This window comes from Rousettus aegyptiacus, unplaced genomic scaffold (genome assembly GCF_014176215.1).
Source record: "Rousettus aegyptiacus isolate mRouAeg1 unplaced genomic scaffold, mRouAeg1.p scaffold_m13_p_2, whole genome shotgun sequence".
Lineage (NCBI taxonomy): Eukaryota > Metazoa > Chordata > Mammalia > Chiroptera > Pteropodidae > Rousettus > Rousettus aegyptiacus.
The window spans coordinates 42,810,440-42,830,241 of record NW_023416295.1 but is presented as its reverse complement, the minus strand read 5'-3'; the positions used below and the strand labels follow the sequence as shown (position 1 = coordinate 42,830,241).

The following is a 19,802-nucleotide window of genomic DNA, read 5'->3' as shown; positions in this document are numbered from 1 at the left end:
GCACATTCTTGAGAATACAGTGGTACCCTAATGCACGTTATTTGCCTGTCGTTTCCAGGTTCTAGTCCTAGGTCACTAATTAATTAGGCATTTGTACTTAGATGTAACACTGTTACCTTCAATCAATATGTATAAACCATTTTGCAGTCAGGATAATTTTTCTGTTATTGACCCAGGAACAAAGTCATTCCTTTTTCCTTCGTCTCTTTCCTATTCACTAGGTTAATGAGTCCTATTGATTATTTCCTCCACAATATCGTAATTTCTTTGTGTTTCTACTGTTCACTCCCTAGTCCAGACCCTCATCACCTCAACCCAGCATCCTGCTCTTGCCTCACCATCTCCCCTATGACCTCACAAGATAGAATTTTCTTAATATGGAAAATTCATGCTCGGAAGCTTTCAAAGACTCTTGGTTACCTACACTTTTAAGTCCAGACTTCCTTACTTGTTTTTTGAGTGGAATTCCTACCACCCTGCTGTCGACCTTATACCTATCTGTGCTTCAAGGACCAGCTCATGTGACAGTACCACTGGTCACTCAAACTCACTTTGCCCTGACCCTTCTCTGAACTTTTATGTAACGTATTTGACAATATTTGACATTTTTATATTGTTTATCTTCTTATGTACTTATCCCCTCCACTGTATTGAGAGTTCTTTAAAACAAAATATGCTCTCTAATTCTTCAGAGACAGGCCTTGCCCCTCAAATATTTTAACATATTCTAGAGATTATTTTTAAAGATTTGTAATAATATTTGTCTTGCCTTTTTATTAGATTTTCCATTCCAGATTTATTTGTCTTTTCCCTTCTTCCTTCATCATAGATAAATAAAACAAAGAATGGCTGTCAAGTGCTTAGTAGTAACTGGCTGTCCTTCTGGTCACTAAATTATGCAGTGCAATCGGTGAAGGAATGAGAGGAGTTGGGAAATGAAGTGATTCAGTGCCCCTGTGATTTCACTTAAGTATTTCTTCACCAACGAAAAGGTCAAGATTCCACTTAGTATTTAACAAGTTTGAAGACTAGTAAATGCTCCATTTATGTTTCGATCAATTCTGATAGTGAATGTTAAAATATCTAACAAAATTGCCTCTGTGCGTGCGTGTGTGTGTGTGTGTGTGTGTGTGTGATCAACTATGACTCATAAGCTGTAAGAAATTTTCAGAATTTTCAAAAAAGAAATAAAGAAGTTGATTAGACATCTAGAACTTATGCATAAAACATTTCCCAAAATATGTACCAAGGAAGGCTTGTCCCTTGAGATGTTGCATGAGGAGAGGATTTTATTGTCAAGTAAGTTAGAAAAATGCTTAACATTATCTTTTTTGCAGTGTACACCAATAAATCCTGCAGTTTGGTAGATTGTGGAAATTATTCTCCTAAGGTTTAATTGTTAAATTTCCAGAGTCTTCTCTCTGAAGATACTGCAAGTTGTAGGAGCACTGGGCTTAGATTCCAAATGGCAACAGTAGACTGGGCTCAGGGTGGAGCCTTTACTCCCTCATCAACCACAGTCCCTACCTCTTCTTATTACATTTCAGTACTTATTTTTGTTTCTTGCCTGGCCCATGAAAGCATTTGTATTTGCCATCCCTGATCGGCTATCTGAAGCCAACCGTTTAATATTTAAATGACCAAGGGTGATCTCCACTTGGATGTTAAATAGGCATCTTTGACTTAACATGTCCAAAACTGAACTCCTAATTTCCTTCTCAAATCTACTCCTTCCCCTTCCTATCTTAGGAAGTAGCAACTCTGTCACTTAGTAAGGCCAAAAGCTTCACCAGGTGTCATCCTTGACTATTCCAAACCCTCAGCAAATCTTGTTGGATCTCCCTTCAGGATGTACCTAGACTCTGACTGCTGCTGACCACCTTTTCCCCCTTCACCCTGATCTGAGTCATCATCATTTCTCATGCAGGCTATGGCCATAATCTTCTAAGCAGTCCCCCTGCTTCTACCCTTACCCCATATACAGGTAATTTTTTTTACAGAGTTGTCAGAGTGATCTGATCAAAACCTAAGTTAGATCAAGCAGCTCCTTTGCTCCAAGCCCGCCAGTGGTTTCCCATCTCTCTCTAAATAGTATGTGAATCGCTGATCATTATCTGCAAGGCCATTCATCATCCCGATCTGCCTACCTGTCTGGTCTCATCCCCTATCGTGTACACTTCACTTAGTTTTCTCCATTTTCCTCAGATGCACCAAGTGTGCTCCCACCTCAGGGCCTTTGCGTTTTCGGCTCCCTCAGCCTAGCTTGCTTATCCTCCAGGCATCCCCAGGTTTGCATACATACTTGACCAATTCTCCAAATGTATTCTTTTCAGATAGCCTCCTCTGCCTTCCCATGAATATCCTTATTGCTCACTGTCCACTTAGCCTGATTTTATTTGTCTTCAGAGCATTAACTACCACCTGTCAGGCTGCATATTTACCTGTTTATATCTTTGTCCCCTTCCTCTATTCTCTATCACTAAAATGCAAGCTCCCTGCAAACAGAGGTTTTATTTTGTTCAATAATGTATCCCTAACATCTCACATGGTGCCTTGCATGTGGAATAGCTCAGAATAGGTTTGAGTGAACAAATGCATGAAGAGGTGGCATGGAAAGGAAGATTGTGAACCAGGCTCCAGAGGCCTTGCTATCCGTGAGGGGGGATAATCATGAGGTTAGGAGATAACGACGAGGAGAGAAAGTAGTATATGTAGCTGAGAGTTTTGAGTCTCCTGAGAAGAGTGGATTTGAGAGTAGAAGAGAAATGGACCAGAGGTGCAGAGGGGAGATAGGACAGCACAGACCTTTGGCTTGCTGCTGACAGTACTTCTGTGGTAGAATAAATGGCTTGCGGCTTATGAGGAAGTGATATCAGTCAAAAGCAAAGTGTTGAGAGCATTCTGCATGGATGTTACAAATATTGGTGAGGGTGAGAGGTAACTCTTTATTTCAAATGGGTTATTGTTTCCCAATCTCATATAGTACTTATTTCATGGTAACATTATATAATAGGCTAAGTGTATGATCAGCTGACTGGATTTTGTTTGTTTTGATACTTACCCATCGACTTATTTCAGAGAATTTTTTACAGTGTGAAGGACTGAGACCACCTTGTAGAGATAGTTTCAATAGTTCTGAGATTAGGCCTAAGGATCTACATTTTTAAAAGTGGGGCCTCTATTGGAGCCATTGATTATTTTTATTTGTATCATTATCAAGTCACAGAAAATCAGAGACTATTGCGCTAAGAACTTAGGATTTGGAATGCATAATTACCAGGTGATAATAATAATAATGCACTCTATTATTAGAGTGCATTATTATAGCTCTATTGGGTTAGAGATGTTATAAATGCTTAAATGAGTCAATCTTTTTTGTTTAATGAAAAATCGAAGAACAAACAATACCAGCCATTTTGTATAATGAGTGAAAGTTTACTGAAGCTCAGAGATCATAAAATAAAGAATTTTTAAAGAAAAATTATATTATTAATAAATCATAAGAAGCTAATAGTTAATCTTCTTGCTAGTTTTTATAAAATAAAATTCATTATCGTGGTCAGTCTTTAACAACTAATGGAAGATTTCAATGACATGGATATCTAAGAATGTTTCCTAAATATTATCAACAGCAATACATTTCAAAAACCAACCGTGGACCATTTGGTTAATGTCCACCGATGACATGTGAAGGATGTCCCCAGCAGAAAATCAGTAAAACTCATTTAACCATGAACTGGTTCCATAACCACCCAGTTCTGGTATCAGCTACATCTGCTATTAGTGCAGCTTTCATTATTTTTATACCTAGAAAACCAGAAAGTAAAAATAGTCCTCATCAATGTCTGTACTTTATGTATAGAATTTTCATAACAAGTGTTCTTAGACAAACAGGCTGATAAAAATATCCCCCAGCGTATCATGAACTGAATTGGAACATGTCTCTTCTAGTTAAAACTCTGAAGCATCTTCTTCAAATAGCTTTGTTACATGAAATAACCAAATTACTACTTTGAAATACAGAGTCTCTGTCTTCTGAATATGAAAACTATTTCTGTCTTTGAGTAGTGAAAATAGTGTTACCTCAAACAGAAATCTTCTAATCTTTGGAGAAAAAAATTCAAGTGTTCTTAATTTAATTCCTAACTTCCAGTTTAAATCATCTCCAGTCTCATCAATGAGGAGGACTATAGCTTGAAATCTGCCAGTATCTGACTAGAAAAATTCTTAGCTAATTTGTAGAATTCAGTCGACTGGGGATTTATAGGATGATCCTGGAGCCCAATTCTTTGTTCGGAGAAAAATACTAACCCAATATGAAATTCTGCAGTGTCCTCATTAGAGCGATGTTGGTGAATAAATCTCTTGGTACCAGGTATATTTAAATTCTTGAGTTTCATCCAATTTAGCTTTTTGGAGATTTCACTAGTCCACAGAATCTAAGTTTTAGACTTAGGGCCAATGTCAATGGGAAAATAATGTTTGCTTTAAAAAGCTCACACTATGACCAACTTTTGTGATTTAAATGCATTTTGTAAATTGGATGTTCTGAAAAATCTAAACATTAGGCAAAGTTTGTGCATACATTAATATATCAACAACAACAGCAGCTAATTTTTCATGAGCTAAGTTCTCATTGTGGAAGGCTGGAACTGTCATCACCTTTTTCAGAGAACTAAACTCTGGCCTGAAATGGTGAAATATCTTGGTTACAGCTAATGAGCAATTAAGACAGGATTTGCTCTGTAGAAGCCTGATTCTGAAGCCCCTGTTCTTGGCCATTCACTATTCATTCTGTTGTAAGTCTTCAAAAGCTAAATGCCCAGGAGAAGGGCCTTCTGTACATTTCTAAGTGAACTTTTCATTAGTTATTTTTGAGTTATGTATTGGCTCCTTATTTTCCCCCTCAGCAATAATAGTGATTTTTCACATACTCATTGGTCTGAGAAACAATAGACCAAATGGCACATAGACCAAAATAGTAATAGTTTTATCATAAAATACTTGTATCAAAGGTGAACTTTATGTTCTTTGTGCTTTTTTGAACTTTCTGTATTTTCACTACATGTCTCTTGCCTTTGAGAAGTTTTGATCATTTATTTGTTTACTGAAAATTCTGATTAGCCTTTTCTTTGAAAGGAAATGAGCAGCCCCACAGACTTCTTGCTGTCCCAGCTTGGTGTTTACAGTATGTGTTCAGTCCATGTACAGCGTGCTGAAATTGAGACAACTGGAGAGAAATTTGCCACCAGACGCTCGTTATCTACAAGTGATTTAGAGCTTGACATTGTTTGAGAAAGAATCTACTGTTTTCCCTGAAACGTTCGTGAGAACCCTTTTGTTCTCTAGGCCTGCCTTAGTTTCTCACTGAAAAAGTTATCTCTTTTTACCTCGAACTGGCTGCTTTGGGATAGCGTTTTTATAGCAGCAAATTCATCTGTCATATTTTGTGTGTGTGTGGCACGATTAACACTGCTATCTGATTCTTAGGCCTAACACCAAAGAGAGAGAGCCACAGTGTTCATCTGTTAGTGAATCCCAGAGGCCCTCAATCGGTAGGTCTTTGGGGAGGTCTAGGAATCTGTCATTTACAGAAGATTCCCCAGGAGGCTGTTACTCACCCAAGTTTGGAAAGCATTGTTCTTACAGAGTACATTTCGAGGTGTTTCATTAGGACTATAAAAATATCATCCCGAAGGACCATAAGTCTACAAAAGTGCTTTATTTGATTTTCAACTTGGACAAATAGAAAAATTTACCTTCCCTTTGTCCAGTATCCACTGTAGCTCTCTCTCATAGGCCATAAGTAAAATCTGTCACAAAGGTAAAGAAAGGAAAGCCTAGTGCATATAGTAACTTTAAAGTACCAGACTTCTTGACCTCAAATCCTAATTAAGAGCTGATTTTGTGATAATGATAATAGCCAGTGTTAGGGAAGTTTCAGGGGAATAGACATTCATGCACTACTGCTAAGCATGTTAATAGATTCCACTTTTCTGGAGGAAATTTTACAATATGTATCTGAAGTCTTTAAAGAGGTCGTAATAGGATCCAATAACTCAGCTTCTAAGAAATGTATCCTGAGAAACACCTGAAGGTACATGTCAGGATTTCTGTGCAAAGATGTTTATAAAAGTATTTTTATAGTATTAAAAAATTATAAGTAGTCTAATATTCAACAAGGAGTTATTTACATAACCTGTCTCATAGTGGACTATTGCGTAGCTGCTCAAAATGTTTTGAAGAATGTTTAATGCTGTGGGAATATCATATATTGTTAACTGGAAAAAAAGTATTTGATTGAAAATATAGCATGATACCTACTTTGTTTTTAAGAATTGAGTGTATATATAAATTGAAGAAAAGCTGAAAGAAAATATACCAAAATACTGAGTTTATTGCTGGTTGTAGGTGGTTTTAATTTCTTTTTTTTTTCTTCTGCTCACTCCCCAATAATTTTTTCCTGCAATGAATGTGTATTGCTTCTATAATAAAAACTGTTTATTTTTTTATAAAGGTCATATTTTGTGTGTGTGTGGCACCTTAAAACAGTATTTGAATATAGTAAATACAGATGTCTTCTGTTTTAATGATAAAATTGTAAGCCCTAACTCCATAAGTATAAGATTTAAAATTAAATGAGTATGAAGGATTTATCACATGGGAAATTTGGAAAAAGTTTTTAAAACCATCTTTGAGGCTTTGAGGCAAGAGCGGGGCCACTTTTTGTCCTCTGAACTATCTATATTTATCTCACGATAATTTAAGCATGTTTGTGGGAGAATGGGAACTTAGACATTATATATATTACAACAAATACTTATTCATTTTGTCATTCAGGAAATATTTATGAGTACAGTATACACATCATAGACATATCTGCTCTGAGTTTATAAGGGTGACAACCAAAACAAACCAATTCTGTCTCCAATATACATAAATGTTAAGTAGATATATGTAGGATTGTTTTTCATGGGGATTTTTGGTTGGTTGTTTTTGTTTTGTACTTTTTGGCTTGTATTGTTAGCAAGATCATGTGAGTGATTATCATACTGAAAACTTTTGTCTGTTCTGGGTCATTTTAATAGCCTTGTAGAAAATTACAAATTAAGTTGATTTTAGTGATCTTTTTGAGTCACACAGAACTATACTCTTGCCTTTTAAATTAACTTTACAGAGCCTTTGGTCTCATAGCTTAGTATTTGTCCACATTATTTGTTATTTGTTTATAATTGCTGTTTAAAATTGCTACACTATGATTGTGGTTACTGGGGTTTCCTGTGATTTTGCTTTGTGTTTGTGAGTGTTGGGATTACAGGTAAAGAGCGAGTCACTAGTGAGGTCTGATTCTAGTTCTACTTAAAGGCAACTATTGGATTTAAAAACCTATTTTTTCTTGTGCTTCTTACCACTTCATAGCCAAGATCACTGCATTGCTCGCGACCACTAAATGGACCCCTCGATCGGTCCTAATGGTATTTCTTACAATGCAGGGTTTCCAACAACACCCAGTTCAGTGTAGGGCCATAGCTATTGAACCTTAATGAGTTTCATGTTTCTATGTGGGAAAAGTCAAGATCGTGATAACTGTTTTCCCTTTCAGGGAATCCAGGTGTGCTGTGTAGAATTTTTTTTTAGTAGCTATTTCTAAAATTTCCTTTTTTCATTCATTTTAGTGGTGTTACATGGAGATTTACTATTAATACAATTCCACCATCTTTCAGTGAAGGCAAGATAATCATTACTGTAGGGGAAGTGGTAGTATTTATACTTCTTCAATCATGGTCTTCTGGCTTTGCTGACTTTAATTTTTATGCTATTACAAAAAAAAAAAATAACGATGCCTTGAGGGAAATTATTTAAGAAGACAGCGGCAGCAAGCCTGTGCACATCTTTAGCTGCAGGAATTCAGGAGGATGCAGGGTCTGCATTGCCATCCACTGCCGTTTTTCCTCTGGCAAGTATCTAGGGCATCTGTCTTCACTCATTTCATCAGCTTTCTCAGTAAATTCTGATTCTCTGGTCACAAAGTGGTACTGCCTGTGGTTACCGGGTTAACTGGGTAATAGGCTGAGAGAAGTTCGTGATTTTCCCAAGTCACATGGTAAATAGCAGCATGAAGGTTGGTATGCCTGTCTGTATGACTGCAAAACTTATGTTCTTTTTTCTGCATTGAACACTGCATCCCTAAAGTAAAAGCTAGCTGACTTGCTCTTAGTTCTTGAAATTTGGAAATTAGCCTTGAGGCTGCACCCTATCGAAGAGTGTTGTAATCATTTTTTTCTCCTTCCTTCCTTCCTTCCTTCCTTTCTTCCTTCCTTCCTTCCTTCCTTCCTTCCTTCCTTCCTTCCTTCCTTCCTTCCTTCCTTCCTCCCTCGCTCCTCTCTCGCTCTCTCTTTCTCTTTTTTTCTTTCTTCTCTCTCTCTTGCTCTCTCGCATGCTCTCTCTCTCTCTCTCTTTCTTTCTTTCTTTCCTCTTTCAACTCATTTTTACTTCTCTTTCCAAGGAAGGGTGTTGTAGAGAATGCCTTTTGATGTATTCAGTAGTCTCGGGGGAATACACTACTTTAGATTGCTGCAATGTTTATCATTTAATATTAGCTTTAACTTCAGTAGAAGGCAGTATTTAAAAGCTTGTACTCTATAGTAAAATCTTGACTCACGTTCTAACTCCAACACTTACTGACTCTGTGTCATTAATTTAACCTTTCTGTGCCTCTCTCTGTTCAGTCAGATATAAAATAAATTTAACAGTCATTATTCAAAGGCTTTTTGTGAAGATGGAATGAAATAACCCACAGAAAATATAGAGACAAGAATGTAGAAAGCACTATTTACTGCGACCACTGTCCTCATCATCAACACTATTATATGAGGTTACTAGTATCATTGAAACAGTGTTGCTATGTTAATATTAGACATAACCAGAAGAGAGGCAAAAACTTGAAGAAGAAAATGGAAATAGGACTATCATACAACCTAGCAATTTCAGTTCTGGGCATTTATCTGAAGAAAACAAAAAAACACTAATTTGAAAGATATATATCCACCCCTGTGTTCATTGCAGCATTTTTTTGCAATAGCCAAAATATGGAAGTGTCCATCATTAGATGAATCAATAAAGTATATATGTATATATATATATGCACATATTATTCAGCAGTAAAAGAGAATGAAATCTTGCCAGTTACAATACGATCAACCTACTAACACCATATAATTTCATTTATATGTGGAATCTAAAAAGAACAAAACAAATGAACAAACAAAACTATACAGAAACAGACCCTAGATACAGAGAACAAATTGATGGTTGCCAGAAGGGGGAGTGGTTGGGGGATGGGTGAAAAACGCGAAAGGGGAATAAGATGTACAAATTTCTAGTTATAAAATAAGTAAGTCACAGGGATGTAATATACAGCATAGGGAATATAGTCAATAATATCATAATAACTTTGTACAGAGACAGATGGGTACTAGACATACTGTAGTGATCATTTTGTATGGTAATATAAATGTAGTATCACTACATTGAAACTAATACAATTCCATATGTCAATTATAATAAAAAAAGAAAATACTTTAGAAGTTTCTAAATTATTTTAGATATTTTTTGAAAATGTTTTGTATAATTCATAAATATAAAAATAGCTTACATAAAATAATCAGATGAACAATTTCAATAGAGTTAACATTCAGAGAGCAGTGGTCCAATTTTCCTTATTACTGTCCTAAATTTGTATGAAAAGTGAGTCTATACAGAAATTTGTAGCAACAGGCTAAACTATTTCCAGCAGTTCCTTTATGTCTTTGAAAAAAAATTAAAGTAATGACAAGCTCAACAGACCAGGAGACCTGTTCAGCAGGTCATGTGACTCTCATTTTGGAAGGTGTGTCCCTTCCTCCAAGAGTTGGGCTAAACCGTTCAGCTATTATTAAATGTCTCATTGTTTGTCTGTTTACCCACATTTTTAATACCAAGTACCCAGACTGTAGTCATGTTGACAGATTTCCACTTGCTGCCCAGGAGGTATTAATTTCAGTGAACGCTACCCAGGGAACAAACTTTTACCAGATGAAGAGCTGCAGCGAAATATATGTTCTAGCCTCTCGGTTTTAAGCTAACTATGCATCACGTATCTCTGAGCAGGGGGAACAAAGGGCCAGTAAGTATTTCCAACTTCTCTGTTTATTCTGAGTTCCTTATCTATGTGATGGAATGAACTTAGGTTCATCAGTTGTCACAAATGTACCACTCGAGTGGGGGATACTGATACTGGGGGGTACTATGCATGTGTGAGGGCAGGAGGTATATGGGAAGTCTTTGTACCTTACTCTCAGTTTTGGTATAAAGCTAAAACTACTCTGAAAAAAAAGTCTTAAAAAAAATCTTACTTGGAAATTATGTTGAAATTATAGTATTTGAGAGGAAACTTAATTTTAAAAGAGTAATTTGCAGATTTATGTAACCCTTTTATTTAAACTGTTTATGTAATATGTATAACACCTTGAAGGTATGTGACATGTGCTTCCAAGTCGCTGTGAAAGAATATGAAAATAGCCAGCTTGTGAAGAAAAGTACAAAAAAAAAAAATATAGCACAAATTATGATCTTAAAGGAAACCTTATGAAAAGAATTAATATTTGTTACTGAAGATGTTGCCAAATGAACTTTGAAATTAACTTTGATGTGTTCCCCACTGACCGACTGACCAGTCATAGCTTTAAATCTTATAAACAAGAGCTCAGTGATTAATCCATTAAATGTTTCAGTTTAAAAAGTTTAAATATTTTTAAAAGTTCTATGCTATTGGAGCTGTGGTTTTTTGAATTCCAAGATGAAGCTACAAGGCAATTTTTTACCTAATCATGTGTTAATGATTGCTGAGGGACTGTTCTCTACAAATTAATCAGAGAACACTGAAAATTTTCAGAAAGTTTTGACTGGCTGCAATGTTCAATGTCTTGTGTAGGTATGGGGTAGGCTTGGGGTAAAAGAGGTGGGATACTAAAATGAAGATGAGCTGGTCTCTACCTTCAAGGAGCACCCAATCTAACTAGAGTCCAAGACTAGGTATGGTAAGTTCGAAAATTGCCTTGTTTATATCTGCAGATATTAAAAGTGTAGCATTCAAGTACTTATATATTTCCTTAAAAATAATGGTTGCATATGTGATTCTATAAATTCAGGGGTATTCTTTGGGTTTTAAAAACCATGAGTTGAAGACAGTTATTAAGGTAGTAAATTAGTTCTTCATTGTTGAATAGACAATGATAGTTGAGTTCTAGTGATAAACAAATATAAGACTGCTCAAATTTGTATATGAGCATTTGACTTCATTATCATTATGGAGGTTAAATGAAATAGCTTATTTTTTTTTGAAGCTAATTACATTTATAATAATGAGTATTAGCTGGCAGTTTTATAAATTATGCTTTAATTTTTCAGTAAAATATGTATCTACATTTGTGGTAAAAAAATATTCATTCGCTTACTATAACTTAAACATTTTTATGATTCTCTATGCCTTTTCAAATCAACAAAATTTGGGGTTTGGATTTTTACAGTCGGCTTGCGTGTGTACTATATTATACTGTTTGAAATGAATGAACCTTTTACTTTGCTTCCATAATATAAACTGTTTTGTAAAATCAAGTGGCGAAGAAAGTAATACATTCTTTGTGACAGATACTGGGGTATGTAATTTACAGATTCCATTCTGGTCCTGGTTTGTTTGGTCTCTAAACCTTCTGATCTACAAAATCCTGGCAACATTTAAGTATCCGTTGGTATCTATAGAAACAAAACTAATTTTTACCACACTTTAAATGTCCTAAATTGAAGTCTATGTCTGTAGCTTGATTTGCAAATTAAGGGATTAAGTTTCCTTCCACTGGCTAAATTCCTAATCCTTCATTTTCTATTTACATAGTTGCTAAGGTCAAGTTTCTTTCCAAGTTTTGCTTTTCTTGACATGTTTTATTCGTCAGGGTCAGGGGAGAGGAGGTTGAGGAGGCAATGTGTGTTCTATTGCCCAGCAACCTGCAAGTATAAGGATACGGGATGGTCCTTAAATAGACGCTCAGATCAAAGATATTTCACTGGAAAAATTAAAGTAAGTAAAAGCAGTAGCAACATGGAACAGGATTAATACATGTGTTTATACAAATTTGTTCAGAGGTATTTAGTCTTTTGTTTAATAAGATGTCTCTCTCTATAAGCATCATTTTTGTCCATTTTGTTCTCTGACACCCTGTCATCTGCCCCTGGCACAGTACAGGTGCCAACAATGTTTTGTTGATTAATTGAACTACTATATGAGTAAATGAATGAATGAGTGACACATTTCACTGGCAGTTTCTGGTTTTCTACTTTATTATGTTTACTTTAGTAAGGTAAGAACAGGTACTTAGATGTGTAGTTTCTAAATGATTCTAATTAATGGTTTTTAAAAATGATATCTTGGAATCATTTTTTTCCTGTAGGAATTTATCTCCTATTATGAAGTTACTTATCTGTTATGGGCAAGCTAAAAGCATTTTTATATCTCTTTAATACAGTTACACCTATATCTTTTCTGCTTATGGTCCTTTTTTTTTAGAAAATCAACTCATGCATTTGAAAAAATACTTATGATTTTTTAAATCTTCATAGAATTTACATTTAATGAAGTTTTGCTCAGATGTATTTAAAGAGTATGTGAAACAAGGTTTATTTTCCTCTTACAGGTTTGTGTTATATGTCAGGATAGTTTAGGGTTATTAATGAATACATTTATATAATTTAGCTGAAGGTAGATTAAATAGTTTTAAAGAAATTTCAAAATGTGTTAATTTTTTAAGCAATGCATTTTTCCTCAAAGGAAGCATTATGAGCAAGGGAATAACATATGCAGATTAGAATTCTCCATTTTAATAATATACAAAAATTTAATGATAGTTCTTCTAGAACAGTGGGTCTCAAAGTTTTGGTTTCAGGAAGGCTTTATATTCTTAAAAATTATTGACGACTTCAAAGAGCTTTTGTTTATGTGGGTATGTCTGCCTATGTTTACTGTATTAGAAATTAAAATAGAATTTTAAAATATTTATTTAAAAATAACAATAGACCCATCACCTGTTAGCCTAAATAACATTTTTTTTTTCCTTTTAAGATATATTTCCAAAGTGAGTTTTTATGAGCAGAGTGGTACTGCTTTACATTTTTGTGCCTCTCTCTGAGGCTTGTTTGGATTCCTACAACTGCTTTTATTTAATATGTTTCAATGTAGCATGTTATGTATCCTCTGGAAAACTCCACTGTGCACTAGTGAGAAAATGCAAGTAAAAAATGCAAATAACATTTTGGCATTGTATAAATATACTTTTCATCTCACAGGCCCTGCCGAAAGGGCCTTGGGCCACCTTTTGAGAACCTCTCTGCTCCAGAGCTATTGGGATGGGAGGACAAGTAGCACTGAGGGGAGGAGGGGACTTTGACTTTTCCTTTTACACATTTCTATGTCATTTTTAATTTTTTTAATAATGAGCATAATCCTTCTGTCATTTTAAAACACACACAAAAATAAAATGAAAGGATGTGTGTGTGTGTGAGGGTTGGGGGAAGATGATTACATCCAAAAAGATGATTACATCCGAAAAGAAGGTAATAAAATTTTTGTTTAAACTTCAAAAAAAAATTCTCATTTTAGTTTCTAATTATATAATATTGGAATAAATCAAACCTTAAAATTTAGCTGATATGTTTTAAATAGGATCCTAGCCAAACAAGCAAATAATGCCAGACCCAGGTCATTTGTTCTCATTTTGTTTGTTAAAGATAGGAACACACATCTCCAGCTTTTTACTCCATGTCATACCTTTGTTTTTGACTCTCCCACAAATGGCGCTGGTACAATTATGGACACTCAGCCACGTATTATTTTTCCCTGAAAATTAAAGTAAATCCAGGAATGGAAAGAACAGAGTTAATGCTTAAGTTAATGTTTGAATTGTCCTTGGACACTATAGATATCAGATTAAGAATTATTGCTACTCCCCACTCAACTTTATATTTGGTCTCAAAATACCTGTTCTTATTTCTTCTGTGTCCCCACAGCTTGGAGAAATAGGAACAATTCATAAATCTTTCACTTCAGTTATTCTTTCTCTAATAAATAACTTAAAAATAAATTCACATAGCACTTTTAAAATCTATGATCAGACCCCTTGTTTTCAAGGAAATAGAAATAACTACAAGCTTTAAAACTTACAAAGAAATTAGAATAATTGGCTCGAAGTGCAATTTTTTTCATGAGAAAGAAAATATTAATCTAATAGTTTTCCAGTGACATATCAAAAATAGAGACCTTAATAAGTAAATAAAATACTAACCTGTCTATTGAAACAATGAAATATTATAACTAGACTGAGAACATCATATGTCATTTTTAGCCTATGTCTGAATATTAACTACATATTAATTACATTTAGTCATTTCTCTGATATCTTTCAAAATTATTCCTCCATAGAAAGTACTTAATGTTTTCTCCAAATGTACAAGTAATATCTTATTGCATTAAAAGTTATTAAAATATTAAGAAAAAAATTAAATTTACCTATAATCTTGCCACCTTTGGATAGCTACAGTTAATATTCTGAAATATATTTCGATTATATGTATGACATCATATTTGATACTTTTTTTATAGCCTGTTTTTTCAGTTGACAGAACATGATGGGTACTTTTCACACATAAATAAACATAGATCCATATTCGTTTTTTAAAATCACTGCATGGTGTTTCCTTATAAGTTTTGCTATTCTCATATAAAGTATTTTCTACTATAATAAATAATGCATAGTAAACATATCTGTTGTTATATATTTGCATACCAATCTGATTATTTCCTTAGAGATTGCTGGATCAATGAGGCTTGTACTTCTTTTTCCAAAGACTTTTAAATAAAATTGCAAAGCTCCTCCCTCTTTAGATAGATCATACCCAATTTATATTCCCTTTCCCTCAACCCTAATCTGTTCTTGAATCTGATGATTTTTTTAAAAAATCATTACTTGGGTTTTCATTTCTTTGAATGCTTCTGAGGTTGGGGTGAACATGTTTTCAAATGTTCCGTGTGAGTTGTCTGTTCATGTACTTTGCCTGTTTATCTATTGGAGTGTTATCTTACTGATTTATAAATGCTTTTTATAGTCTTTGTAAAATACATTCACTGTTTATTGCACTTGAATTTTTTTCTTCTCTGTGCATTGAAGAATTACTATATGATTCTATAATGATAGTAAAATTATAAGGTTTATAAAAAATTCTAGAGATTAAATGGTATTAAGACTCTGGGCTTTTGGATGTAGACCCATCTCTTTGTCTATTGCCATTGGAAAGGTGAGCAAATATTTTTATGTGAGCCTAATTGTCTTAAGTAATAGAATACCACTTTCAGAAAGATGAAAATATTGAGACATACTCTGTGTTTTTTTTTTTTTTTAATTTGTGTGATCTCTGACTCCTTTTCTAAGACTGAAACTAGCATTGCAGTAGCACTTGCAGCAGCAAATTGATAAGCGGGGACAATAAAATCCTGTGCGGACATTTTTCTGACTTGCTGCTGCCTTTGGTGTCAAAAACTTGTTGTTTTTAACATAGCCCACTGTTTTTACTGTGATCTGTGTGATCTCACCCCCATGCCTATCCACATGAGAAATGGGTTGCCTAACCCTGGGCTGTATTTCCATTTATTCTCAGAGTATCCATATACTAGAGAGGACTGCTTCCTCTGGTACCGAGCCCTCCATAAGTCGGCAACTGCTAGAACCGGAGCCGGTTTCCCTCTCCAAGGTCAGTGATGAGATGTGGTGCTTTCTCAGATGGCATGATACCTGCCCTGAGCCAGCTGAACTGTAAATGACTCTTACACTGACTCCTCTAAGGGAGCTGTGACGCCCTGGTAAGGCTGCTCTTCCAGTTCTTTCTGCCTCCAGTATGTAGGGTTTCTCAGTCCTGCATAAAGAGGAAAGAGATGAAAGTATATTTTGCTGAGATTTGCAGAATTACATACAGAAGTCCAGCATTCTCTTTATTTTAAGGGGAAAGGTCAAGAGAAACTATTGTCATTTGCTGTTGGAGAAATGAGAAAATATTTCTATACCAAGCTAGTAGGAAAGAAGAAAAACTGCATCTAGTAATAACAACAACGACGACCACCATTACCATTACTGCCCATGCACTGCATACCAGGCACTGTGCTGATATGTTTCAACACATCATCCTACTTCATATAACCCTTATGAACAGCTCCAGGCAGTGTAGCTATTTATTACATTTTTCAAATGTGGAAACTGAGAGTTTGTAACTTGCCCAAAGTTAAAAAAAAAAAAAACTACTAAGCAACAGAGCAGGGATTCAAACTTAGACTTTTTTTACGTTCTACCCAGCTGCTGGTAAAATCGTATCTACTCAGAGGGGCTGTTGTGCATTCAGACTTCCGGTCTCCTTACATCTAGCCTTCCAAGTGGTGAGCTCTGAGGAAAATACTTCAGATTATTGATTAAGATCTTGTTTGTCTCATGAAAGACAGTGTTCTCTCCCTTTCAGCCTTCTGTTCCTTCTAGTAGGGAAACATCTGAATTCATTTATGTCAAAAATGCAAAAATCATAAAGAAAAGTTGAGGAGACACCATCCTACTCATCCCCACCCCTAGCATGACTCCCTGGGATTTTCAGTGGGCTGGTTCCTCTATCAAGAAACTCAGAAAATAGAATGCCTGAGGATTTTGAATTGAAATATAAAAATAGTACTTTGTTTCCAAAAAAATGTTAGCTTCTAAATATATACAACTGATCCTTCCACCTTGCTGGTCCTTTATTAAACAGAATCTTTTAAGAACACACTACCCTAGTGCTGTGAAATATATATACTGTACCTCTCAATACTTTGAATATATTAATAAGCTATAAACTTTATTCTACCAGACAGGAGTTCACTGCTAAACTAAGGAGAAAGGGGGTTGTTAAACCACAAAAAGTAACTTGGAGGGAAATAAAAAATGATCTGATTTCTATTTGAATGGCAAATACAGAATGTCTACTTGGTAAATATAACTAGTTACCTCTTTGAAACATCAGTTCTCTCTTATAGGCAGCTAAAGGAGAGAGAGAAAAGGCAGCTTACATTTATTGAGTACTGGCTTTGTGCCATGCACTGAATTAGGGCGTATATTCTCTCATTTAATTAGCCCCCAACTCAATGAAGGAAGAACTGATATTATCCTCATTTTATTGATAAGGAAAACAGAGACTTGGAGTATAAGTAAGTTGTCCAGAGTCAGAGAGCTGGAAAGCGTGAGAAAATTAGAGCCGAGGGAAACGGACCATGCAAAGGAGAGATCCTCAGAGAAAGGAAGACCTGGAGAATGATAACAGAAACGGAAAGGAGAGGTGCTGGTAATAAAACAACAAATAGGGAGAAACATACACACAAGACTAGCTCTGGCCCCTCCTCTCCCGCCAGCTACCTCTCTAGCCTCCTTGGTATCTCACTTTATATTCCAGCCTCCGCCCCCTGCACGCAGCTCCCTGCAGTGGCCTCCTCCTCCTCTCGTCCACGGTTGGGTGTCTCCTCCTCCTATCAGGCCTTCCTGGAATGCTCCCTGCTCCCCTCCTCTTCCTTCACCCTCAGAAACTCCTTTTCAAATGCCACGCATCACCTCCTTCCCCGATCCACCCTCAGCCCCAGACTGTCTTGTATATATTGTCTCTGTACTTAGCATGTTCATAACTTTATTTCACATTAATTCTTATGTCTAGTTTCCTAGAAGGACAGCTTGAGACTGGGCTTGGGGTACTTGTGATTTATTGAAGGAGAGCCCACAGGAGAAAGGGTGAGAGAAGAGATCAGGGCGGGTGTGGTACTCAGCCAGAAGGGATTTCATTTGGAGTCCGCTGTCAGCCTCATCCCCAGTGAGCTCTGGAGCATAAATAATATCACAGAGTTGGTCTCATGCTGAAAAGAGGACTTCTTGTTCCCTCGGCCAGCCACTTGTACCCTTGTGTCCTTTAGTCCTTGAGGGCCATGGAGGAGGGAGATGCTGCAGCCTAATTTCCCAGGTGTGATTCCTCAGCTTGGTGAAAACATCAATTCTCCCTTAGCCTTAGCAGTTCCCAGTGCTCACAGCAGTTGGAGCTCGGGCCCACTGGCCTGACCCAGGACCTGGGGAGGGCACCAATAGCATCCACTTCCCATTACCGCCCCCCACCCATGCTGTTGTCCACTTGGATCTTGTTGTAGAACTAATACTCTTAATGGTGTTTTCGTGTTAATAGGTACCAAATCTTTTGGGGCCCCATGAAATCAGAGGGTCCTGTCCAATCCAAATACCACAGTATCACACCATCTTGCAGTCGTTTTTGAGAGAAAATGGGCTTCCCGGCACTGGTCGGTGGTGAAAGAATGTTATTTCAAGTACACATTGTCCTGCCTTAGGATTTGTTCAAATTCTTTGGTATTTTCACCTCCTAAAGCGTTTTCACTTTTCCCCCACACACTCACCCACACATCCACACACACAGAGTATCCCATTGAGAAAGGAGATGTCTCTATTTATGTCAGATGAACAGACTAGGACGTTATTAGGTTACTTTCTGTTTAGTTATTGTTATTAGATCAAAAGTATTTTTAAAACTTCTGTAATAGCAAAAATGTTTGTACATCTGACTCATCAGGTACTGAGGTGATCAAGATCAAATCAGGGCTTTTAGCTATTTCTATTATAAGTGAATCTATGAAAACTGGAGACTTTTAAGGAGAAAATTAATATCACTTGAAATTATGAAAAAATTCTTCAATTTTCAGAAAGTAATTTTAGCTTTCTTAAGATAGAACTGGTCTACTAAGCTTAGAGATGGGTTGCACTAAGTACCGAGATGGGATGTTTCATTTTTTCCCACCATATTTGTAATATTATCTTCAGCATTTATAATGGACATAGGGAGAATGTTTTCTCTAGCTTTATCTTTTGCCTCTTTGTCAGTTTGACAGCTTATTTAACTGTAAAAACTATGCTGATATTCTTCTCAGTTTCTTTTGCTAGGTTTAGTAATTCTGCATCACAGCAAATGAAATTATTTGTTTAGAGCTGCCCCATTTAAAATTAAGAAATACTAAGAAATATATTTTAATTCTTCACTTTTTTCAGTGTTATCCCTTTTTATTTCCTTTTTAGTTAAACTCCCAAGGGGAACAAAAATGACCATGATAGAAATCAGCCATAGCTGCACAGGGACAAGCTGTTATTCTATTCTGAGTTTAATTAGAAAAAAATTCAAAACACATTTGTACTTCTTAAATGTTTCATTTTCACAAGAAATTCAGAGTATTCATTACACACACACACACACACACACACAGAGGGAGAGTAAATCGAAGATGAACACTAAACTTCAAATAAGATCTAATCAAAGAGAAAAAGGCTGTTCGACTTAGAGATGCTGTACATAGACGGGGCTACCAAAAATAGAAGTGTCATTAAGTACAGCTGATATCTCTCTAAGAACAGAGTGCTAGTGAATATATTTGCACATATATAGTTAGCCTTTTAGTTTCTTGATTATACAAAACTTTTACAAAGAAAAAAGTAGAAGGCCATCATTTTTATGGAATAAAAATCCATCATTTTTATTTACTTTTTTAGTGAGACTAGAAAGCCAAAGATACCGGACTTTGTATAAAAATTTACTTTGTTCCCCTGTTATTCTAACATTAATTATAGGTGGTGTTCACTGGTTGAATTACAATTCCATATTAAGAA

The 19,802-nt window shown here is 35.7% G+C and overlaps 1 protein-coding gene across 11 annotated transcripts in view; it reads left to right on the top strand.

Moving 5' to 3' along the window:
• OSBPL6 (oxysterol binding protein like 6) overlaps positions 1-19,802 on the top strand; it is a 179,696-nt gene that overhangs the window by 106,491 nt on the left and 53,403 nt on the right. For 10 of the 11 annotated variants that reach the window (XM_016152584.2, XM_016152582.2, XM_016152590.2 and 7 more), the window contains exon 4: positions 15,742-15,834. In XM_016152584.2, coding sequence (XP_016008070.1) covers positions 15,742-15,834 — 93 coding nt within the window. Of the gene's footprint in view, positions 1-9,634; positions 10,166-15,741; positions 15,835-19,802 lie in introns of those variants that run through there. The other variant, XM_016152587.2, reaches the window with a different exon arrangement.